The sequence below is a fragment of the Cherax quadricarinatus genome, chromosome 53 (assembly GCF_038502225.1).
Source record: "Cherax quadricarinatus isolate ZL_2023a chromosome 53, ASM3850222v1, whole genome shotgun sequence".
Taxonomy (NCBI): Eukaryota; Metazoa; Arthropoda; class Malacostraca; order Decapoda; family Parastacidae; genus Cherax; species Cherax quadricarinatus.
In genome coordinates, this window is record NC_091344.1 from 28,852,167 (window position 1) to 28,877,858 (window position 25,692).

Consider the following 25,692-nt stretch of genomic DNA (forward strand, 5'->3'; position numbering starts at 1 on the left):
GACACTGAGGAGGTGAACTGTAGCTTGATGGAGCACTGTATATCCTGAGTGGCGGCGAGACTGGCTGTATGGCGTGCAGTAAACAGGCGAAGAGAATTCAGGCAGCAAAAGGCTTCCTGCCCTTGGGTAGGCAACCACCGACGCACCAATCCTGATGGTGGAGAGGAAGACGAAGGTCCAGCAAGCACTACTCTAAGCGAAGTCTCTCCCAACACTAGGTAATTCGAGAGAGGCGAGATCGTCGATGTGTGAGTGATGTGTTAGGTAAGCACATGTCACCACTCGAGCTAAGTCCAGCATAGGTTGTTGTTAAAGATTCGCCGGAATTCTCCCGGCCAAGGCCCTTCCAAGTGGTGGCCCGGCACTGGCTCCCTGTCTAGGGAGAGTTTGAGACCTTAGTCTCCCATGGGAGGAGGCAAAAGTACCCCCCTCATCTTGTGAGCTACAAACTCGGGCTCTGGCACGAACCCTGCCCTAGAAGGGCAGGGCATGGTGTCGATCGTGCTAGCGCTGTGCTCTCCTGTGTGGAGTGTCGTGTGTTAGTGTTCATTTTCATTCATTCATTCATGTTGATTTGCCGGTACTTCCGGCCCGGGTCTTCTCCAGATGATGACCCGGCAGTGGCCCCCCGGGTGGGGGGTGACGATCATCTTCTTCTTTCTTCTTTCTTGGCCCTCCGGTTAGAGGGTGTCGTCACTAACGACAGCTGCAAGTGCTAGTTTGGACGACTCATTGGTTGTGCCACTCGCTGGTTTGATCTTTACTCTGTTAGAGTAATGCATCGTGAGTAAGCAGTGCTCTGGAACTATCTGAAGATCAAGCGACAGTGTTGAGACTTAAATACTGTCTGAAGGAGAGGTGCAGAGTAGTAGTAGTGAGAATGTAGCCACTGAGAGGTCATGTCCCTCTTAGATCAAACAGTTCTCACTTGAAAAAGTGATTATCTCACTTGAAAAAAGTGAGAACTGTTTGATCTGAGAGGGACATGACCTCTCAGTGGCTACATTCTCACTACTACTACTCTGCACCTCTCCTTCAGACAGTATTTAAGTCTCAACACTGTCGCTTGATCTTCAGATAGTTCCTGACTATGGAACTGAACTTCTCCAGGCTGAGGGACTGACAACCTCAAATTCTACAACTTCAAGGGTGATGGACTGATTACATCGTCTTCACATCTCTACTGCTCCCGCCTACTTTCTGTACTCGACTGAAGAAGTCTACTGTGTAGGCAAAACGTTTCGGAATAAAGTTGCCTATGTGTCTTATCTACCATCATGTTTATTTCTGGTCTTTTATATATATACAAAAGTAACTGCCTTTAATAGGAACATTTTACTTTATTTTTCGATTTGTAATAAGCATAAAAAGCCGATTATCTATTGAAATTGTGTAGAAAAATACACCTGTACAATTAGTTGCGAAATTAATCATTCAGTTTGTGAGACAAGCACTCAAACTTTGAAATTGTTTTTAGTTCTTTCCAAATCATAAACTTTTTGGATTTAAAGGGTTAAACGCAGCTCTACATACAAGAACATAAGAAAGGAGGAACACTGCAGTAGGCCTACTGGCCCATACATGGCATATCTTTTTCAGATCCAAACCCTCTATAAAATGTGGTGAATGGTTTTGAAAACCGACAAGTTGAAGAATTGAGACACTTGTGCAACACATGGGAATCTTTATTGAAGAAACGTTTCGCCACACAGTGGCTTCATCAGTCCAATACAAAGTAGAAATGGGTAAGGAGAGGAGGAGTTCGAGGTAATCAGTCCCTCAACCTGGAATCGATGTGTTCAGTCCATCCCGCCTTCTCCTGCTTCAACTCATCTGACTGCCGTATATAAGCCACCTCTATGGCCCTATGCTGCACTTCCTACAAGAGTTATGGACTGAACACATCGATTCCAGGTTGAGGGACTGATTACCTCGAACTCCTCCTCTCCTTACCCATTTCTACTTTGTATTGGACTGATGAAGCCACTGTGTGGCGAAACGTTCCTTCAATAAAGATTCCCATGTGTTGCACGAGTGTCTCAATTCTTCATCCTCTATAAAATATTCGCCTAAACCATTATCAATATTGTCCAGTGTTGAGCAATATTTATAATGGGTGGGGCGAGTATTTTTAGAGGGTTTGGATTTGATAAGAACATGCCACGTATGGGCCAGAAAGCCTGCTGCAGTGTTCTTCCTTTCTATATTTACTCTAACCTTGAGTTGTGGCTGAAACAGGTTCACTTTCTGCGCTGTATGCTCGACGGCCATGAGGAAGAGCCTTGAAAGCCTTGACCTTCAGTGTGTAGTCGGTGCCCGGAGCCAGCCCGCCCACCCTTGCAGACGTACCTCGGGCCAACTGGTCCTTAGCAAACTGCTCTCCTGAGTAGTACACGTTCACCAGGAACTCCACACCTCCTTCTCCATACTGTTGAAATATTCAGTGAAATGAAGCTGCTACGTGATCAGTACTGGTCTAGTTCTTCTCCAAAAATTATGCAGTAATTATAAAAATTCCCCGTGAGGTGCTTAATTTCGAAGTTTATATTAGAATGCTTCAGGCAAGTTGCTTGAAGCTGGTAAAGGTCTCATGGCATAGGGGAAAGGGTGCTCTCGTGGATCGAGTCATGGCTCACAGACAGGAAGCAGAGAGTGTCCATAAACGGGGTTAAATCCGAGTGGGGATCAGTAACAAGTGGCGTTCCACAGGGATCAGTCTTGGGCCCCTTGTTGTTTATAATATATATCAATGATCTTGATGAGGGAATTACTAGTGATATGAGCAAATTCGCCGATGACACAAAGATAGGTAGGATAATTGATTCAAACGTAGATGTTAGGGAACTTCAGGAGGATTTAAATAAACTCTATTCTTGGTCAGAAAAGTGGCAGATGCAGTTCAATGTAGATAAATGCAAGGTTCTGAAGCTCGGGTGTGTCCATAACCCTAGTACTTACAAGTTAAATAATGTAGAACTTAGCCATACAGATTGTGAAAAGGACTTGGGGGTTATGGTAAGCATCAACCTTAAACCAAGACAGCAATGCCTAAGCGTACGTAATAAGGCAAATAGATAACTGGGATTTATATCAAGAAGTGTAAGCAACAGAAGTCCAGCGGTCATACTGCAGCTTTATACATCATTAGTAAGGCCTCACCTAGATTATGCAGCTCAGTTCTGGCCTCCATGATACAGAATGGACATAAATTCGTTAGAAAACATTCAGAGTAGGATGACTAAATTAATACATAGCATTAGAAATCTTCCTTATGAAGAAAGATTGAAGACTCTTAAATTACATTCACTTGTTAGACGAAGAATGAGGGGAGACATGATCGAAGTGTACAAGTGGAAGATAGGTATTAAAAAGAGGATATTAATAAGGTCTTGAGGATATCTCTCCAAGAGAGAACCCGCAGTAATGGATTTAAATTAGATAAGTTTAGATTTAGAAAGGACATAGGAAAATATTGGTTTGGAAATAGGGTAGTTGATGAGTGGAACAGTCTACCTAGTTGGGTTATTGAGGCTAGGACTTTGGGTAGTTTCAAATTTAGGCTGTCATGAGAGAGTAGTCTACGTGTTTAACAATGACTGTGCTTTTGGCACGGTGCTCAGGAGTCCAAATAATGGTGACGCCTGCGTTGAGAAGTTTTTGTCTGGTATCGCTTGAGGTGTACGCTTCGTAGGAATGTTTGTCAAGAAGGAGTTTGAAGCCTGAGTTGGTTTTGAAGACTTTAAGTTGAGGTGCACCAGTGATCTGATATAATAAATTTTCAGGACAGGTAGTGGCATTAGGGAATTTGAGGTTTAGCGAGAAGGAATTGGATTTAGAAGAAGCAGAGGCAGTTGTGGGCGGTTGGGGGAGAGTGGAAGGGGGGTGGGAGGTGGAAGGCAATGAAGGCATCGTCTAATTACGAAAAGATGCAATTGGCGGTGACAGTCGGCCAAAAAGTGAGAGTACTCAGCTAGGCAAGTACGTGTAAGTAGACACACGTACTTGCCTGGCGCAGGACACTGAGGAGGTGAACTGTAGCTTCATGGAGCGCTATATATCCTGAGTGGCGGCGAGACTGGCTGTGTGGCGTGCAGTCAACAGGCGAAGAGAATTCAGGCAGCAACAGGCTTCCTGCCCTTGGGTAGGCAACCACCGACGCACCAATCCAGATGGTGGAGAGGAAGACGAAGGTCCAGCAAGCACTACTCTAAGCGAAGTCTCTCCCAATACGGGGTAATTCGAGAGAGGCGAGATCGTCGATGTGTGAGTGATGTGTTAGGTAAGCACACGTCACCACTCGAGCTAAATCACAAACGAGGAATGCAGCACCGTGATTGACGACTACGACTGATGATGAGCAAAGGCGAACGAACGAACGACGAAAGTTCAGGAAAGATCCCAAATGGGATGAGCGGGTAAGACGGGACAGACGAAGAATAGTGCTGGAGAGGAGTGTTCACAGTCGTAGAAATAGAGCCAGGGCTTAACCCAGCAGCGAAGGCGATCGTGGGACAGATACTGAGAAGAGAAATTCAGGCTCTTCTGTTGGGACTCCGGTGGGGTGAGCGGGGAGGAAGGGACATGCGACGTTTAGCGCTAGAGAGAAGTGTAGAACTGGGCCATGTCTTAACCCATAAGCTAAGGCCAACGTGGGTCAGAGAATGGTACCTGTCATAGAAGGTACCTGTCAGCGAATCCAAGGTTATTGGTAAATAGGGTTAGGAGCAGGATCATGCAAGGAGTAGAAAAGGTTGTGTTGGTTCGTGGGTCTGCGAATGTCTTCGTCAAGGAGAGAGATCCAGTAGTCATGTCGTGTCTCAAGTTTCTCTATCTGTCTGTCACTGAGCGTCTTCCAGTACAGATTCAGCGCAGGGATGTCTAATTGGGCATGGAGAGACTCGCTTGTGGCGAAGTCCTCCCATCTGACATCAAGCACCCAGTGCAGTGCCTTGTTCTGGACACGCTGCAATTTAAGTAAGTTTGTTTGTGCTGCAAGGGAGAGGGCTAGAGGAGAGTAAGTTATCAGAGGACGTATTAGGGATTTGAAGAGGTGTAGTTTGGTGCATTGAGAGGCATGTTTCAGCTTGTAGAGGCCCGCAAGGGCCTTACTAGCTATTGCATGCCTTGAGTGAAAGTGTCCGTGTAAACGAAGAAGGTAGTCAAGATTAACGCCAAGGACAGTGACAGATTGTGTGATGGGATGTAAGTGTGGGTGTCAGCTGTTCTGAGCTTGACAGGGAATGGAGGATCACGTTTTCTATAATTAAAATACGTAAAGCTCTCCCTCTGTGGGCACCTAGCTCCCTTGCAGTGCTCCCCTTTCTTTGTATTTGACTGGCTCCTCCTCCTTATTCCCCACTACTACGACTACCACTACTACTACCTCTACTACTACTACTACTACTACCACCACCACCTCTTCCTGCCTATATATAGCCGTCCTGCTCCACTTCTGGTTAGTGTGACTTTGTAAATGGTCCAAGTCGGACCGAAATGTCGTTGTAAGCTTCTCTATCTTATGTGCGGGTTATTTGTGTATCGTTCCAGTCACGGTATCGTGCCTTTTTTTGTTATACACTGGCCAAGGCAAACCCGACATCATTCTGGCAAACCGAGCCAGCTCTCTCTTTCAACACTATATATCACCTGGCCCTATTACAGGCTCTGATCACATTCCCGTCATCTTACACATCTCCTCCAACCCTATCCTCATCCCGGCCACACCTTCCTTCTCCTACAAGAACGCTGACTGGGATGCCTTCAAACAACACATATATAATACTAACCTCACCTATGACTACAACAACAAACCCATCTCTGACATTGACACTCAACTTGCTCTCAACCAGGACACCATTACACAAGCAGCCAACGCCGCAATACCAAAGAAAACTCACACCACTCATTATTCTTTCAAACCCTCAATCAGAACAAGAAGACTAATTATCTGTTACCACAACCGCTTTCTCTACAACACACATAGATTTAATCAAGTCCGATTAGATCTCACTTACCTCAGAAACAACATTCTACACAGTCTAGACCAAGACCACAACAATCACTGGTCACAGCTCATACTACAAGCGGACAAACAGCGTATCAACAACACAAAAGCCTTCTGGAACTCTGTCAAAAAAATCAGAGGCACCACTTCCACCAACAAATTCAAACACATCACCCACAACAACACACACATCTCAAACCTGCAGGCTGCTACTAACATCTTCAAACACATCTGGGAGAACATCTTCCACCCTCACCCACCCCACCCTAAAGCTATTCAACACATTCAGAACATAGAACACTGGAACACTACACACACACACGAAACAACACCAGATAGCCACATCCATTTGGACTCTCTTACCTCCTCCCAAGAACTTGACACTCCTTTCACCAACACAGTAGTTAAAACTCTCCTCAGACATCTTCCTCGCAAGGCCCCTGGTGCCTCTGGCCTAAACCATATTATCCTGAAACACCTTCCTTACTCTATCATTACTGCCTACACAAACCTCCTCAATGCCTCCCTTGCCTCTGGATACTTCCCTTCCCTCTTTAAAGCTGCTACTGCTATCCTCCTTCCTAAACCCAATGAAGAACACTCTGACCCTAGAGACTATCGCCCTATCAGCCTCCTTGAAACTTTAGGAAAACTAACCATACCCCGGCCGGGATTGAACCCGCGGTCAGAGTGTCTCAAAACTCCAGACCGTCACGACGGTCTGGAGTTTTGAGACACTCTGACCGCGGGTTCAATCCCTGCCTGGGTATGGTTTGTTTGCAATCGTGTCATTACGATTTCGTGAGTCTTTAGGAAAACTCTTTGAAAAACTCATCAATCATCGCCTTCGCAGATACCTGGAACACAATTCTCTACTTTCTGATGGTCAGTTTGGCTTCAGAACACAGATCCACACAAGATGCCATTAACATCATTCTCAACTACATCCACATAAACACAAAACAAAGAAACAGGACAGCCCTGGTTGCAAAAGACGTTGAAAAAGCCTTTGACACTGTCTGGCACGAAGGGTTCAAGTACAAACTCTGCACTAACTTCAACCTGCCTCTCACTACTCGTAAACTCCTCTGCAACTTCCTAGACGGCCGTACCATGAGAATCAAATTCCAAGGCTGTTACTCTGACTACTTCACACTAAATGCAGGAGTACCCCAGGGATCTGTCCTCTCCCCTACCCTCTACATTTTATACACTAACGACATTCCAACACCTGTATACCACAACTCCATCACACTAGCCTATGCAGACGACATTACACAACTTATCACTCATGCCAATATAGATATACTCACACACAAAACACAAAATGAGGTCGACAGGATAGCCATCTGGGAACAAAAATGGAGGATTAAAACCAATGCAGCTAAATCCAGCATTACGTATTTTAACTACAAGAAACGTGATCCTCCATTACCTGTCGAGCTCAGAACAGCTGACACCCGCACTTACATCCCCATCACACAATCTGTGACTGTCATTATCGTTAATCTTGACTACCTTCTTCGTTTACACGGACACTTTCACTCAAGGCATGTAATAGCTAGTAAGGCCCTTGCGGGCCTCTACAAGCTGAAACATGCCTCTCAACGCACCAAACTACACCTCTACAAATCCCTAATACGTCCTCTGATAACTTACTCTCCTCTAGCCCTCTCCCTTGCAGCAAAAACAAACTTACTTAAACTGCAGCGTGTCCAGAACAAAGCTCTGCACTGGGTGCTTGATGTCAGATGGGAGGACTTCGCCACAAGCGAGTCTCTCCATGCCCAGTTAGACATCCCTGCGCTGAATCTGTACTGGAAGACGCTCAGTGACAGACAGATTGACAAACTTGTGACACGACATGACTACTGGACCTCTCTCCTTGACGAAGACATTCGCAGACCCACAAACCAACACAACCTTTTCTACTCCTTGCATGATCCTGCTCCTAACCCTATTTACAAATAACCTTGGATTCTTCGAGAGGTACCTTCTATGACATGTACCATTCTCTGATCCACGTTCGCCTTACCCTTTGGGTTAAGACATGGCTCAGTTCTACACTCCTCTCTAGCTCTGAACGTCACATGTCCCTTCCTTCCCGCTCACCCCACCGGAGTCCCAACAGAAGAGCCTGAATTTCTCTTCTCAATATCTGTCCCACGATCGCCTCGCTGCTGGGTTAAGCCCTAGCTCTATTTCTACGACTAAGAACACTCCTCTCCAGCACTATTCTTCGTCTGTCCCGTCTTCCCCGCTCATCCCATTTGGGATCTTACCTGAACTTTCGTTCGTTCGTTCGTACCTCTGGTTAGTGTGACTTTGTCAATGGTCCAAGTCGGACCGAAACGTCGTCGTAAGCTTCTCTCTTTTATGTGCGGGTTATTTGTGTATCGTTCCAGTCACGGTATTGTACCTTTTTTGTTATTTAACTTTGGATAGGACCTACTTCCACTAGGGAATCCCGCCTACCAGTGACAATGGCCTCGTCTGCTACCCGTCCCATTTGCACCTGACGTTAGTATATAAGCGTCAGGCTTCTTGCTTCTGCTTCCTTCACATCAGAACATTACACAGGGTATTATAGATTCATTAGTTCAACATCACAGTCCAGCACCACATGGACAGACACATGGCTTCTGCCGAAAGGAAGAGGTCACGATGTTCCAGGGGCACGACGGATGACTCGGATTTAGAAATGTGGAGCGCAATCCTAGCGAAGAAGTTGCGAGACCATTCCGTGTCATCAGACGAAGAGTCTCCAGTTCTGACAAGCATAACCATGCAACCAGAGAATACGGAAGGATGGATCAATGTGAACTGTAAGACACGCCGTCCCTCCAAGGAGCAGGTAACCCAGCTCAAATCACCTTCCAGATTCAAGGTAAAGGCTTATACGGAACACAAAACCCACTATGGCGTGGTTACACACCTGGAAACACGGCACAAACTGAAGTTCAAGATATGGTTCAACCTGAGGGGAGAACCAATACTGATTCCTATCAACAGGGAAATGTGCAAGAAAGGTATAAAATACCGACAATATGAAAGTTAAGACACATGTGCAACATATGGATATCTTTATTGTAGACGTTTCGCCATCCAGTTGCTTTATCAATACAGATTCAAGGACATAATTAGAAGACAGTAGAACTATATACAAAAGATGAGGTAATCAGTCCCTCAGCCTTGGAGTTAGTGTTCACAGCATCGTGGTGGAGGAGAATCTGGAGCAAAGGCAAGAAGACTGGCGGTTATATAGGCGTCAGTGGATAAGGACGTGTAGCAGACTAGGGCATAGTCACTGGTAGGCGGGATTCCCCAGTGGAAATAGGTCCTACCCAAAGAGATGGGTTAGTTGCAGCAGCCGTGAAGAAGGTCTTGTAGATGTCCTCTGAACCAAGATTCCATGATGTTGCAGTGTCTGACAAGTTGTGCAAGAAAGGTATAAAATACCGACAATATGAAAGTTAAGACACATGTGCAACATAGAGATATCCATATGTTGCACATGTGCCATGAATCTGCAGATTATCAGAGCGGACAGAGCCCAGTCCCCAGCTCAGGAAACAGCTGAGATAGAGTAACCTCAGTCGCTTATGAGGCACACTAGCTGAACTGTCCGGAACAGTGCTTGAGCAGCATATACTGCAAGAGTGAAGAATCAGTTCTCCTTCAGAAGCCAGAGACGGGTCATCTCAAGATTAAGACCCGTGCCAGGACCCTGGTCTTGGCGAACATTATACACATACACTTCTGCTTCAGAATCTGCACGACTACGGTGCTCTTCGCACCTACTCCAAGGTTGAGGGACTGATTACCTCGTCTTCTGTACATAGATCTACTGTCTTCAAGTTATGTCACTGGATGGTGAAACGTCTACAATAAAGATACCCAGATGTTGCACATGTGTCTTAATTTCATCATACGCAAGTCCCGCTCAAATTCAACCACTCTCGCTCATGTATTTATCCAACCTAAATTTGAAGCTGGAAATAAATGGTATAAAATACCGACACAATGGCAATATAAACACAAATGCAGTATAATGTGATCCTTTATTGACTACGTTTCGCCCACACAGTGGGCTTTTTCAAGTCACAAACAGAACTACCTGGGGTGGAAGGAACGCGAGTATTTATAGTCCGGCTGAGGTCAGGTGAAGAATGCTGCATCTGATGATGTACCGAGTTGGGTTGTAGAGTCTAAAAACTTGGGTAGCTTGGAAAGGAGACTGGACAAGTTTGTGAGCAGACCTTCTACAGTGTTCTTATGTGGGATAGCGATGAAGAAGTTTCTTGGCAAGTGGTTCAGCTATGTTATAGAAGCCACTATTCTGGTTGAAGTTGTCGGATATAGAAATAAGTGATGATTCCAGGATTCTTCGGTATTGAGTGTTGTCTTCTGTGGCGATAAGTCTTGAGTTTCTGTAGTTTATCAAGTGGTTGTGTGAATTACGGTGTTGTACGCAGGCATTCCTTGTGTCGTCAGACCTGCTTGCGTATTGGTGTTCTGAAATACGTGTTTGGAGGTCCCTTGATGTTTCGCCCACGTATAACTTGTTGCAGTCATTACAAGGGATTATGTATACCCCTGCAGAGGATGGAGGCTTGTCCTGCCTACTACTGGTGATGTCCTTGATGGTCGTGGTTGTGGAGGTAGATACTTGGAATGATGTTTTGGCAAAGATGTTGGAAACATGTTTGGCAATGGAGTTGGTGGGAAGGACTATGTATCTCTTCTCGGCAGTGTCTTCTCTGGGTGTGTTGAAGATGTTTAGTGCTCGCCGTCTGCAGTCTCTGATGAAGTGACGAGGATAGTGGAGTTTGGAAAATACCTGTTCAATTATAGTGCATAGTAATTGGAAAAGTTTAGGAAGACCTGAAATTATTCAAAATCTTTCATCTCGTCCACTGTCAACCACAGAAACTGAAGCCCTCAGCTTAGGCCTCAAATTCGCAACAGGAATTACGAAACCAAAACAAGACCTCAATTTCATCGCCAAAAACTACAGACACAATGACTCCGACTTCCAAAAAGGCTATCTTCAAGGCATCATCTCAGCAGCCATCTCAACACGCAGCTCCCCAGTCATACCCCGACGTTACATCAATGCACTCAAAGGTTTAGCAGAAGACACGACCATCAGGGTCACCACCGCTGATAAAGGAGGTGGTGTTGTTATCATGAACACTGACGATTACAGGAACAAAATGCTCAATCTACTTAATGACCCAGATACCTACAAACCTCTCACAACTAACCAAGTGGACAACCTTACTAAAACTTTTCTTCAAAGGACTCGCCGCATTCTGAGGAGCTCAGAACAAGGGAAGAAACTTCTGCACACCATGCCCAGCAACCCCAGACCTGCCAGAATGTACGGCCTGCCAAAGACTCACAAGCCTGGTATCCCACTGAGGCCCATATCCTCGGGAATAGGCAGTGCTCCCCACAAGCTCTCAGGAATTCTCGCCAAACACCTCTCGAAACTCTTGGGCACTATCAGTCCAGCACATCTCAAACACTCAGGTGATCTTCTCAATCGCATTCGCAACATCAACATCAGGAACAAGAAACTTTCCAGCCTTGACGTGACTTCCCTATTCACTAAAGTACCTACTAAACAAGCCATCGATCTCTTGCGCAAGAAAATTGACGATTCACTTGATCTTCCCATTCCAGCCAGCGACTTCATCGACCTGGTTGAACTATGTGTTGGCTTTACGTGTTTCTCTTTTGAAAATCACCTCTTTCAGCAGACTTTTGGACTACCCATGGGTTCGCCACTCAGTGCAGTCCTAGCGAACCTATACATGGAACATCTAGAAGCCGAACGTTTCTCCACCATTATTCCTTCGTCTGTCACCTGGCTCCGTTATGTTGACGACATTCTCCTCATAACTCCTAAACGCTTCAACGTTCAAGCTCTCCAAGACAAGCTCAACCAGGTCGAGCCTTCAATCCAGTTCACACTTGAAGAAGAGGTCGACAACACTCTTCCTTTCCTTGATGTTCTACTCTGCAAAGCTGACCACGAACTTCGTTTTAAAGTCTATCGAAAACCCACCAACCAAAACGATCTTCTCCACTTCTACTCTCACCACGACACCAAAACCAAACGTGGTGTAATTATAGGCTTCTTCCTGCGTGCACTCAGAATCTGCAGCAACGAGTTCCTTGAAGAAGAATGCACTATAATTGAACAGGTATTTTCCAAACTCCACTATCCTCGTCACTTCATCAGAGACTGCAGACGGCGAGCACTAAACATCTTCAACACACCCAGAGAAGACACTGCCGAGAAGAGATACATAGTCCTTCCCACCAACTCCATTGCCAAACATGTTTCCAACATCTTTGCCAAAACATCATTCCAAGTATCTACCTCCACAACCACGACCATCAAGGACATCACCAGTAGTAGGCAGGACAAGCCTCCATCCTCTGCAGGGGTATACATAATCCCTTGTAATGACTGCAACAAGTTATACGTGGGCGAAACATCAAGGGACCTCCAAACACGTATTTCAGAACACCAATACGCAAGCAGGTCTGACGACACAAGGAATGCCTGCGTACAACACCGTAATTCACACAACCACTTGATAAACTACAGAAACTCAAGACTTATCGCCACAGAAGACAACACTCAATACCGAAGAATCCTGGAATCATCACTTATTTCTATATCCGACAACTTCAACCAGAATAGTGGCTTCTATAACATAGCTGAACCACTTGCCAAGAAACTTCTTCATCGCTATCCCACATAAGAACACTGTAGAAGGTCTGCTCACAAACTTGTCCAGTCTCCTTTCCAAGCTACCCAAGTTTTTAGACTCTACAACCCAACTCGGTACATCATCAGATGCAGCATTCTTCACCTGACCTCAGCCGGACTATAAATACTCGCGTTCCTTCCACCCCAGGTAGTTCTGTTTGTGACTTGAAAAAGCCCACTGTGTGGGCGAAACGTAGTCAATAAAGGATCACATTATACTGCATTTGTGTTTATATTGCCAAATTTGAAGCTACCCAAGGTTTTAGCCTCAATAACAAAACTAGGTAGACTGTTCCACTCATCAACTACCCTATTTCCAAACCAATACCTGTTTGTGTGCTTGGGTGAAGACCTGTTTGTGTGCTCTGGGTGAAGACCTGTTTGTGTGCTCTCTGTGAATCTGTACTTAACCCAGTGGTGACCTGTACTTAACTCTGTGAAGAAGTGTCTTGTTTGCTCCCGTGGACTGAACCAAGATGCCCTCCATCGAGCAACTTTACCAGCAACTTAAGGAAGAATTGAGGGCAGCGAAGATGGAGATACGGCGATTGACCGAGGAAAACAAGAGGATTCGTAGTAGTCCTCCTGTTTCGAGTCCTCAGGTCAAGAAGGGATCGTGGTCAGTGGCTGGACAGCAGGGGACGACGAAGTTGACGATCAAGAAGACGAATGGAAAGCCAGAAACGATGAAGAAGAAAGAGACTGCTGTGGAAACTCCTGTGGAAACCTCCAACGCATTCTCGGTGCTACCCGACGAATGTGAGTCGACTACTGGGATCGTCACGACGAACGACAACAAGGAAGGTAAGAATATTGTTGTTGTTGGGGATAGCCAGGTTAGATACATGGATAGGGCATTCTGCTTGAAGGACAGGAGTAGGAGACAAAGGGTATGCTTTCCTGGGGCTGGGATGGAGGACATTGTTAGCCGGCTTGACAACATCATGAATGGTAATGGGATCAACCCTATTATTTGCCTCAGTGCTGGAGGCAATGATGTAGGCAAGCGTAGAAGTGAGGATTTAGTTAGAAAGTTCAGGACAGCTATAGACATAATTAGGAAGAAGGGGGGGCGCCCTGTTATATGTGGCATTTTGCCAAGAAGAGGTGTTGGCAATGAATGGTTGTCCAGAGCAATTGGTATTAATTGTTGGCTGGATAAACACTGTAAGGATAATGCAGTACCATTCATTGACAACTGGGACAACTTCTATGGCCGAAATGACATGTATGCCAGGGATGGGGTTCACTTATCCAGGGCAGGTGTGGGTTTTCTTGCTAACTCAGTTGAGGGGGTTGTTAGGACTTTAAACTAGGATTAGTTAGAGGTATGGGTTTAGAAATGATTAATAATGAGTATGGATATATTGACTTATGCTCTGATATTAAGAATCTTAATAGTAACTGTCATGGAGTAACTCTGGGTAATGATAATTTCAGAAATTGTGTAAAAACAAAGATGAATAGGAAAAATGTGCAGAAGAAAAAACATATGATGGTATTTTATGCTAACAGTCGAAGTGCAAGAAATAAAATTAATGAACTACGTTTGGTAGCATGTGCTGGGAACTTTGATGTCATTGCATTAACTGAAACGTGGTATGATTTAAAGAGTCGGGATATGACTGCTGAGTGTAATATTCAGGGAGTTAAGTTGTTCAATGTGGATAGATGTAATGGGAAGGGGGGAGGAGTTGCATTGTATGTTCGAGAAAATATTAATTGTTGCATTAAAACAGGTATAAAAATAGATGGAGCAGTAACAGAGTCTGTTTGGGTAGAGTTCGTGGAGGGTCAAGAAAAACTAATTCTAGGTGTATTATACAGACCTCCAGGCTTGGATCACGATAGAGGGAGACTTCTTTGGGACGAAATTGTTAGGGCTTCTGGACACAGTAACATAGTCATAGTAGGGGACTTTAACTTAAGTCAAATTGACTGGAATTCTTTGACAGGTAATCTAGAGTCCAGTGACTTTATGGAAACAGTTCAGGACTGTTTTCTGAAACAGAGTGTAACTGAGCCTACCAGGGGTAATAATTTGCTAGACCTAGTCTTGTCAAATAAGGAAACACTCGTGAATAATCTGGAGATCACTGAAGAGCTTGGCGCAAGTGATCACAAATCCATCACTTTTAGCATTAATTGGGAATGCAAGAATAATGATAATACAGTAAAAATCCCTGATTTTCGTTCTGCCGATTATAATGGACTTAGGGAACATCTGTCTAATCTTGATTGGGGTTATCTAGCTAATGATTTTATTGACAATAATCATACTTATGAATATGAAGGGATCTGCTTTTATGATTGTTTTCTTAATAATGTACACAGTGCCCAGAGTATATACATTCCCCAGAGAGAATTTAGGTCTAATAATAACGATCCCAAATGGGTTAACAGGAGGCTAAAGCATCTATTAGGGGAGAAAAGGGAAATTTATAGGCGCATCAGAAGAGGAGAGGTTAACCTTACTGACCAATATGTTCAGCTTAAAAGAGAAGTAAAAAGGGCGATTAGAAAGGCTAAACGTGACTATGAAATTAGAGTTGCTAATGAATCAAAGACTAATCCAAAGGGGTTCTTTCAAGTGTATAGGACGAAGGTGAAGGAAAAAGTAGGACCTCTGAAATCTGGGAATGGACAGCTGACGGATAATGAACTGGAAATGTGTTCCTTATTTAATGACTATTTTTTGTCAGTTTTTACACAGGAAGATGTAAATGAGATTCCAGTAATTAACAATTATTTAGTTCCTGATGAATTTAAGTTAACTAATATTACTGTCACGAGGGACATGGTTATTAAACAGATAGACAAACTGAAACAAAATAAGTCCCCGGGACCCGATGAGTTGTTTTCAAGGGTACTTAAGGAATGCAAGATGGAGCTTAGTCAGCCATTAACGAGTGTATTCAAATCGTCCATCCTTACCAGTGTTGTGCCAGAGTTGTGGAAGATGGCTAATGTGGTTCCTATATTCAAATCAGGGGATAAGTCCACTCCTTCAAATTACCGTCCAATAAGCCTGACTTCTATAGTGGGCAAGTTATTAGAATCAATTATAGCTGACATTATCAGAAGTCACCTTGAAGAGCATAACTTGATAAATGAATCTCAGCATGGATTCACGAGAGGTCGTTCCTGCCTGACAAACTTACTGACGTTCTTCAATAGAACATTTGAGGCAGTTGACAGTGATAAGGAATATGATATTGTTTATTTGGATTTTAGTAAAGCCTTCGACAGAGTACCTCACAAGAGACTCTTAAGAAAAGTGGCAGCTCATGGTATAGGAGGTAAAGTTCTAGCATGGATTGAGGCATGGCTTACCAATAGAAAGCAGAGAGTTACCATTAATGGAGTGAAATCTGAATGGGGATTAGTCACTAGTGGCGTTCCACAAGGATCAGTTTTAGGGCCTCTACTGTTCATAATTTACATTAATGACCTTGATGAAGGGATTACTAGTGACATGAGTAAGTTTGCTGATGATACAAAGATAAGCCGTATAATCCACTCTGAGGAGGATATCAATGAACTCCAGGACGATTTGAACAAATTAATGTCTTGGTCTGAAAAATGGCAGATGAAGTTTAATATGGATAAGTGTAAGGTACTTGCCTTTGGTAATGAAAATAACCCTCGAAGCTATAATCTAGGTGAAGTAGAGCTTGGTCATACAGAATGTGAAAAAGACTTGGGAGTCATGGTAAGCAGAAATCTAAAGCCAAGACAGCAGTGCCTTAATGTGCGCAACAAGGCCAACAGATTACTTGGATTTATCTCAAGAAGTATAAGTAACAGAAGTCCAAAAGTTATTTTACAGCTCTATACATCACTAGTGAGGCCTCATTTAGATTATGCTGCTCAGTTTTGGTCCCCTTACTACAGGATGGACATAGACTCATTAGAGAACATACAGAGAAGAATGACTAAAATGATTTACTGTGTAAGGAACCTCCCGTATGAAGATAGACTTAAAGCCTTAAATCTCCACTCTCTGGAGAGGCGTAGAATGAGGGGAGATATCATTGAAGTGTATAAGTGGATGACGGGCATAAACAAAGGAGACATTAATAAAGTACTGAGGGTGTCGAACCTGGTAAGAACCAGGAATAATGGATTTAAGTTGGATAAATTTAGATTTAGAAAGGACATGGGTAAGTACTGGTTTTCTAACAGAGTTGTAGATGCGTGGAACAGTCTTCCCAGTGGGGTGATAGAGGCTAGGACCTTGGGTAACTTTAAGAAGAGGCTGGACAAATATATGAGTGGGAGTTGCTGGGTTTGATTGGTGTCAAGGGGTACAGGAGTTATTTCTTGAGTAGCTTTAGGTAGATGTCGTTTTGATAAGGACCTGCCTCGTATGGGCCAGTAGGCCTTCTGCAGTGTTCCTACATTCTTATGTTCTTATGTTCTTAAATGTAGACTTGTCTAATTTGAATCCAATATTGCGGGTTCTCTCTAGGAGAGATATCCCGAGGACCTTATCTATATCCCCTTTGTTAATACCCATCTTCCACTTGTAAATTTCGATCATGTCTCCCCTCATTCTTCGTCTTACAAGTGAATGTAGTTTAAGAGTCTTCAGTCGTTTTTCGTACGGAAGATTTCTAATGCTATGTATTAATTTAGTCATTCTTCGCTGATTATTATTATTAACACACTGGCCGATTCCCACCAAGGCAGGGTGGCCCGAAAAAGAAAAAACTTTCACCATCATTCACTCCATCACTCTCTTGCCAGAAGGGTGCTTTACACTACAGTTTTTTAATTGCAACATTAACACCCCTCCTTCAGAGTGCAGGCACTGTACTTCCCATCTCCAGGACTCAAGTTCGGCCTGCCGGTTTCCCTGAATCCCTTCATAAATGTTACTTTGCTCACACTCCAACAGCACGTCAAGTATTAAAAACCATTTGTCTCCATTCACTCCTATCAAACACGCTCAAGCATGCCTGCTGGAAGTCCAAGCCCCTCGCACACAAAACCTCCTTTACCCCCTTCCTCCAACCTTTCCTAGGCTGACCCCTACCCCGCCTTCCTTCCACTACAGACTAATGCACTCTTGAAGTCATTCTGTTTCGCTCCATTTTCTCTACATGTCCGAACCACCTCAACAACCCTTCCTCAGCCCTCTGGACAACAGTTTTGATAATCCCGCACCTCCTCCTAACTTCCAAACTACGAATTCTCTGCATTATATTCACACCATACATTGCCCTCAGACATGACATCTCCACTGCCTCCAGCCTTCTCCTCGCTGCAACATTCATCACCCATGCTTCACACCCATATAAGAGCGTTGGTAAAACTATACTCTCATACATTCCCCTCTTTGCCTCCAAGGACAAAGTTCTTTGTCTCCACAGACTCCTAAGTGCACCACTCACCCTTTTCCCCTCATCAATTCTATGATTCACCTCATCTTTCATAAACCCATCCGCTGATACGTCCACTCCCAAATATCTGAATACATTCACCTCCTCCATACTCTCTCCCTCCAATCTGATATCCAATCTTTCATCACCTAATCTTTTTGTTATCCTCATAACCTTACTCTTTCCTGTATTCACTTTTAATTTTTCTTCTTTTGCACATCCTACCAAATTCATCCACCAACCTCTGCAACCTCTCTTTAGAATCTCCCAAGAGCACAGTGTCATCAGCAAATAGCAACTGTGACAACTCCCACTTTGTGTGTGATTCTTTATCTTTTAACTCCACGCCTCTTGCCAAGACCCTCGCATTTACTTCTCTTACAACCCCATCTATAAATATATTAAACAACCACGGTGACATCACACATCCTTGTCTAAGGCCTACTTTTACTGGGAAATAATCTCCCTCTTTCCTACTTACTCTAACTTGAGCCTCACTATCCTCGTAAAAACTCTTCACTGCTTTCAGTAACCTACCTCCTACACCATACACTTGCAACATCTGCCACATTGCCCCCCTATCCACCCTGTCATACGCCTTTTCCAAATCCACAAATGCCACAAAAACCTCTTTAGCCTTATCTAATACTGTTCACTTATATATGTTTCACTGTAAACATTCTTCGCTGAATGTTTTCTAATAAATTTATGTCCATTCTGTAATATGGAGACCAGAACTGAGCTGCGTAATCTATGTGAGGCCTTACTAATGACGTATAAAGCTGCAATATAACCTCTGGATTTCTGTTGCTTACACTTCTTGACATGATATAAACCTTGGTAATAAATACCGACAAGTTGGTTTAGAAAGACACGTAAGCAAACGCTATGGCATATTTATTAGAAAACGTTTCGGTGGTGGGACCTTGATCACTTCTAGCATTCAGAGGTAGAAAGACATTTTATATATATAGGCGGAGAGTGAGGTGTGAGTGACGCTCGGTGACCTGAAGAATGTCATGTTGAGATGAGGACGGGTAGACGATGATATCATGTGACTCCTGCGTTGTTGGGTTGGTGGTATTTGAGTATCATGTATGCCAATGTTTTTGAAATTTTGTAGTTTCCAGTGTTACGTTCTATAATGTCGGTGACGGCGATTAGTGAGGCTTCTGGGCACAGTCGACGTCTGAGGTCTGGTTCGGTGAGAACGAGTTGTGCCTCATTCCAGTTTATCAAATGCCCTGTGGAGTCTCTGTGGAGGACACAGACGTACCTTACATCGTCTCTGTTAGAGGCATTTCGATGCTCATTCAGGCGGACTGCAAGATCTCTGCCTGTTTCGCCTACATATTTCTTGGGACAGAATTCACAGAGGATGGTGTAGACGCCTGCTGTAGAAGTTAGAGGTGTGGTGCTGCGTTTCGTAGTGAGGTCTTTGATAGATGATGCGTTTATGGTGGAAACGTTGATGTTACTCATAGCAAGTGACCGGCGAGTATTCGTGGCCACATCACCACATGGGAGCACTATGAACTGCTTAGGGGGCTGTTCCATGGGCGGTTTGTTGAGGATAGCTTGTGCCTTGAGTCTGCAATCTCGGATGATGAAAGATGGGAACTGAAGACGTGTAAAGGCTTGTGTTATGTAGGTACATTCTTCTTCAAGAAAACAAGGGCTGGAGATGCGAAGAGCTCTCAAGAAGAAGCCAATGAGGAGTCCTCTTTTAGTGCGGGTGTCTTGGTGTGAATAAAAGTGTATAAGATCGTCCTTGTTGGCAGGCTTTCTATACACTTTGAAGAGAAGTTTGTCACTGTCGGGAGATCTGCACAGGAGAACGTCGAGGAAAGGAAGTTTGCCATCGTTTTCGAGTTCAAGTGTAAACTTTATTGATGGTTCGGCTGCATTGATCTTGTTGAGAAGGGCCTGGATATTGAGACGTCTCGGAGATAAAACCAATATATCATCAACGTATCTTAGCCAAGTAACGGTGTTGGGAATGAGGGTGGTTTTCCATGAAGAGGTTTTCCATGAAGAGGTTTTCCATGAAGAGACTGGCAAGCACAGCACTGAGCGGGCTGCCCATTGCCATCCCAAAGCACTGTTTGTAACAGTTGTCCTGATACTTGAAGAAGTTGAAATTAACACAAAGATCCACTAGACTGATGAAATCTAGAAGAGGTAAAGGGAGGTCGTGGTTTTCAGTGAGCCTCTGTCTCAGAATGTTGATTGCAGCGTCAGTAGGAACGTTGGTAAAGAGGGCTGTGACATCGAAGGAAGCCTTGCTTTTGTTTTTAACATTCAAGTTGGAAATTCGGGAGAGAAGGTCACCTGAGTGTTTGAGGTGGGCTTGACTGATGGTGCCCAGAAGCGCTGAAAGGTATTTGGCAAGGTGGCCGGCTAGTCTGTGTGGTGCACTCCCAATGCCCGAAGTGATAGGCCGTAGTGGGATGCCAGGCTTGTGTGTCTTAGGAAGGCCATACAGGCGTGCTGGTATCGGTTGACCTGGTAAAAGTTTAAGTAGTTTTTTGCCTTGTTCTGATTTTCGTAAGATGCTACGAGACTTTCGAAGAACAGTCAGGGTACTTTGAAGTAGCACTGATTCTGATACAGGCTGATATGTGTTGGCATCATTGAGAAGATTTAAAACTTTATTGTTGTATGTTAGAAGTGATCAACGTCCCAGGACCGAAACGTTTTCTAATAAATATGTCACAGTGTTTGCTTACGTGTCATTCTAAACCAACTTCTTGATATAAATCCCAATAATCTATTTGCCTTATTACGCACACTTAGGCATTGCTGTCTTGGGTGAAGGTTGCTGCTTACCATAACCACCAAGTCCTTTTCGCAATCTGTATGGCTAAGTTCTACATTATTTAACTTATAAGTGCTAGGGTTATGGACACTCCCGAGCTTCAGAACCTTGCATTTATCTACAATGAACTGTATCTGCCACTTTTCTGACCAAGAATAGAGTTTGTCTAAATCCTCCTGGAGTTCCCTAACATCTACGTTTGAATCAATTATCCTATCTATCTTTGTGTCATCGGCGAATTTGCTCATATCACTAATAATACCCTCATCAAGGTTATTGATATATATTATAAACAACAACGGGCCCAAGACTGATCCCTGTGGTACGCCACTTGTTACAGATCCCCACTCGGATTTAACCCCATTTATGCATACTCTCTGCTTCCTATTAATGAGCCATGACTCTATCCATGACAGCACTTTTCCCCCATTACCATGAGCTGCAACTTTTTTTTAACAGTCTCTGGTGCGGTACTCTATCAAGCCTTACTAAAATCTAAATAAACAATATCGAATTCTTTACCATGATCAACGGCCTCAAAAGCTTTACTGAAGAGGGGTAATAAATTAGTTAGGCAGGAACGGCCCCTCGTGAATAAATGTTGAGTATTATTAATCAAGCTATGCTTATCCAGGTGGCTTCTTATAATATCAGCTATAATTGACTCTAGTAATTTGCCTACAATTGAGGCCAGGCTTATTGGACGGTAATTTGACGGTAGTGACTTGTCCCCTGCTTTAAAAATAGGAATAACATTAGCCATCTTCCACATATCAGACACTACACCTGTTTGAAGAGAAATATTAAAAATATTAGTCAATGGTTCACAAAATTCCATTTTACACTCTTTAAGAATCCTGGAAAAAAGTTCATCAGGGCCCGGGGATTTATTTTGCTTCAGTCGGTCTATCTGTTTGATAACCATTTCGCTAGTGACTATGATATTGCATAATTTGTCGTCTTCAAGCCCACTATAAAAATTTATTACTGGGATATTGTTAGTGTCCTCCTGAGTAAAAATCGAGAGAAAATAATTATTTAAAATCGAGCACATGTCGTTCTCTTTGTCAGTAAGATGCCCATAGTTATTTTTAAGAGGATCTATCTTATCTCTAACTTTCGTTCTTTAAACCTGGAAAAAACTTTTCGGGTTAGTTTTTGAATCCCTGGCAACTTTAATTTCATAGTCCCGTTTGGTTTTTCTTATCCCCTTTTTAATGTCCCTCTTAATGTCAATATACTGACTCAAAAGATGACCCCTCATCTCTTTTGATGCGCCTATAAATTCCCTTTTTCTGTCCTAAAAGATATTTGAGCCTATTATTCATCCATTTTGGGTCATGTCTGTTCGATCTAAATTCTTTATATGGGATAAATGTTCTTTGGGCAGCATTTATAGTGTTTAGAAAACTCTCATACTGATAGCTCTCTTCGTTATCCCAGTCAACAGATGATAAGTGTTCTCTAAGCCCATCGTAATCTGCTAAGCAGAAATCTGGGACTGTTACTGAGTTATCCCTAATATTATACTTCCAATCAATGCTAAATGTAATTGATTTGTGGTCGCTAGCACCCAGTTCCTCTGAAATTTCTAAATTATTAACAAGTGATTCCTTGTTTGCCAGAACCAAGTCAAGCAGGTTGAACATTAAAATGGTATAAAATACCGACAGGTTGTTAGGTAAGACACATATGCAACAGTTAGGTATCTTTATTTCGAAACGTTTCGCCTACACAGTAGGCTTCTTCAGTCGAGTACAGAAAATGTTGCATATGTGTCTTACCTAACAACCTGTCGGTATTTTATACCATTTTAATGTTCAATCTGTCTGACACTGCAACACAAGGGTATCTTGGTACAGACCTACAATCAACTTCGACAACCTCTACTAGTGAGAACGGCTGGATTTGAGAGGGACCTGCCCTCCCAACATCTGAGTTCTTACCTCTCCTAGTGACCTACGTCTCACCTCCTGGCGCTATATAAGGTTCCATTCTGTCACTTCATCTCCATATTGTTTCATACCATGGAACAATGCTCTTCTCCAGACTGAGGGACTGACCACCTCAAAACTTTAAGGGTGATGGACTGATTACATCGTCTTCAAGTATCTTCTGCTTCTATCAACTTTTCTGTACTCGACTGAAGAAGCCTACTGTGTAGGCGAAACGTTTCGAAATAAAGATACCTAACTGTTGCATATGTGTCTTACCTATCAAGCAGGTTATTTCCCCTTGTAGGTTCTATCACAAACTGCTTCAAAAAACAATCATGAACCACTTCTAAAAAGTCGTAGATTCCAGATTCCCAGTTAGAAGATTCCAATCAATATTACTAAAGCTAAAGTCCCCTAGAATTACAACGTTATCGTGCCTTGTGGCCTTAACAATTTCCTCCCAGAGTAGTCTTCCTCGGTCTCTATCCAATTTTGGTGGACGGTATATCACGCCTGAAATCAATTTTCTAGGCCCCTCTGTAAATTCTACCCAAACAGATTCAGTATGTGTTTCAGACTTTATACCCGTTTTTATGCAATAATTTAAACGATCATGGACATAGTGTGCCACCCCACCCCCCTTCCCAATACTTCTGTCTACTTGGAACAATTTCAAACCCTGTATGTGACATTCAGCAGGCATGTCCCTATTTTTCATATTAAACCACGTCTCAGTTATGGCAAAAACATCAATGTTACCCGCACATGCAACTAATCTCAATTCGTCCATCTTATTTCTCGCACCACGACTGTTAGTATAATATATTTTCAGAAACCCTCCCTTCTCTTTCTTCTTATTGCTGATTTCTGTTCCTCCACTATGCCTGTTACTCTCCTTATCACCTAATGCCATTGGCTTTCCTATGTTCACCAATAATTCTTCCTCATTCTTCCTATAACTGGTTTCCTTAAAACTCACTCTATCGCTACACTCAGAATCCATTGATTTTCCGCGAAAACCCATAACACTATCTATTTCTAGTTTAAAGACCTAACAGCTCCCTCCATTGCGATGGCCAGTGCTCCCATCCCAAACCTAGAAAAGTGAACTCCATCCCTGGCATACATGTCTATTCTGCCATAGAAGAGGTCCTAGTTGTCTATGAATGTTACTGCATTTTCCTTACAGCCAGCAATTGACACCAATTGCCCTGGACAACCATTCATTACCAACTCCTCTCCTAGGCAAAATAAGAACATAAGAACATAAGTTGAAGATTGAGACACTTATGCAGCATATGGGAATCTTTATTCAGGAAACGTTTCGCCACACAGTGGCTTCATCAGTCCAATACAAAGAGGAAGGCGTAAGGAGAGGAGGAGAATGAGGTAATCAGTCCCTCAACCTGGAGTCGATGTGTTCAGTCCATCAATCTTGAAGAATGTACAGCATAGGGCCGTAGACGTGGCTTATATACTGTAGTGAGGTGAGGTGAAGCAGGCGGAGGCGGGGTCATAGTGGTACCATCCACTAGTCGAAGTAGGTCTACGTCCAAAGGTTGAACAAGTGTTGAAGAATTCTTTGTAACAAGATCCCATGATGCTGCTGTGTTTGACAGTTGTGATGAATGGTTTGAAAAACCGACAAGTTGAAGATTGAGACACTTATGCAGCATATGGGAATCTTTATTCAGGAAACGTTTCGCCACACAGTGGCTTCATCAGTCCAATACAAAGAGGAAGGCGTAAGGAGAGGAGGAGAATGAGGTAATCAGTCCCTCAACCTGGAGTCGATGTGTTCAGTCCATCAATCTTGAAGAATGTACAGCATAGGGCCGTAGACGTGGCTTATATACTGTAGTGAGGTGAGGTGAAGCAGGCGGAGGCGGGGTCATAGTGGTACCATCCACTAGTCGAAGTAGGTCTACGTCCAAAGGTTGAACAAGTGTTGAAGAATTCTTTGTAACAAGATCCCATGATGCTGCTGTGTCTGACAGTTGTGATGAATGGTTTGAAAAACCGACAAGATGAAGATTGAGACACTTATGCAGCATTCTTCAACACTTGTTCAACCTTTGAACGTAGACCTACTTCGACTAGTGGATGGTACCACTATGACCCCGCCTCCGCCTGCTTCACCTCACCTAACTACAGTATGTAAGCCACGTCTACGGCCCTATGCTGTACATTCTTCAAGATTGATGGACTGAACACATCGACTCCAGGTTGAGGGACTGATTACCTCATTCTCCTCCTCTCCTTACGCCTTCCTCTTTGTATTGGACTGATGAAGCCACTGTGTGGCGAAACGTTTCCTGAATAAAGATTCCCATATGCTGCATAAGTGTCTCAATCTTCAACTTGGCGGTTTTTCAAACCATTCATCACAACTGTCAGACACTGCAGCATCATGGGATCTTGTTACAAAGAATTCTTCAACACTTGTTCAACCTTTGGACGTAGACCTACTTCGACTAGTGGATGGTACCACTATGACCCCGCCTCCGCCTGCTTCACCTCACCTAACTACAGTATGTAAGCCACGTCTACGGCCCTATGCTGTACATTCTTCAAGATTGATGGACTGAACACATCGACTCCAGGTTGAGGGACTGATTACCTCATTCTCCTCCTCTTCTTACGCCTTCCTCTTTGTATTGGACTGATGAAGCCACTGTGTGGCGAAACGTTTCCTGAATAAAGATTCCCATATGCTGCATAAGTGTCTCAATCTTCAACTTGTCGGTTTTTCAAACCATTCA

The 25,692-nt window shown here is 43.6% G+C and overlaps 1 protein-coding gene across 2 annotated transcripts in view; it reads right to left on the minus strand.

The window, feature by feature from the left end:
- LOC128692434 (uncharacterized) overlaps nt 1–25,692 on the minus strand; it is a 67,942-nt gene that overhangs the window by 34,450 nt on the left and 7,800 nt on the right. Inside the window, exon 4 of one of the 2 annotated variants that reach the window (XM_070096511.1) lies at nt 2,218–2,428. The exons of the other annotated variant lie outside the window; for it this stretch is intronic. Within the exon in view, the coding sequence (XP_069952612.1) occupies nt 2,218–2,428 (211 nt within the window). The remainder of the gene's footprint in view (nt 1–2,217; nt 2,429–25,692) is intronic. 2 annotated transcript variants of the gene reach the window in all.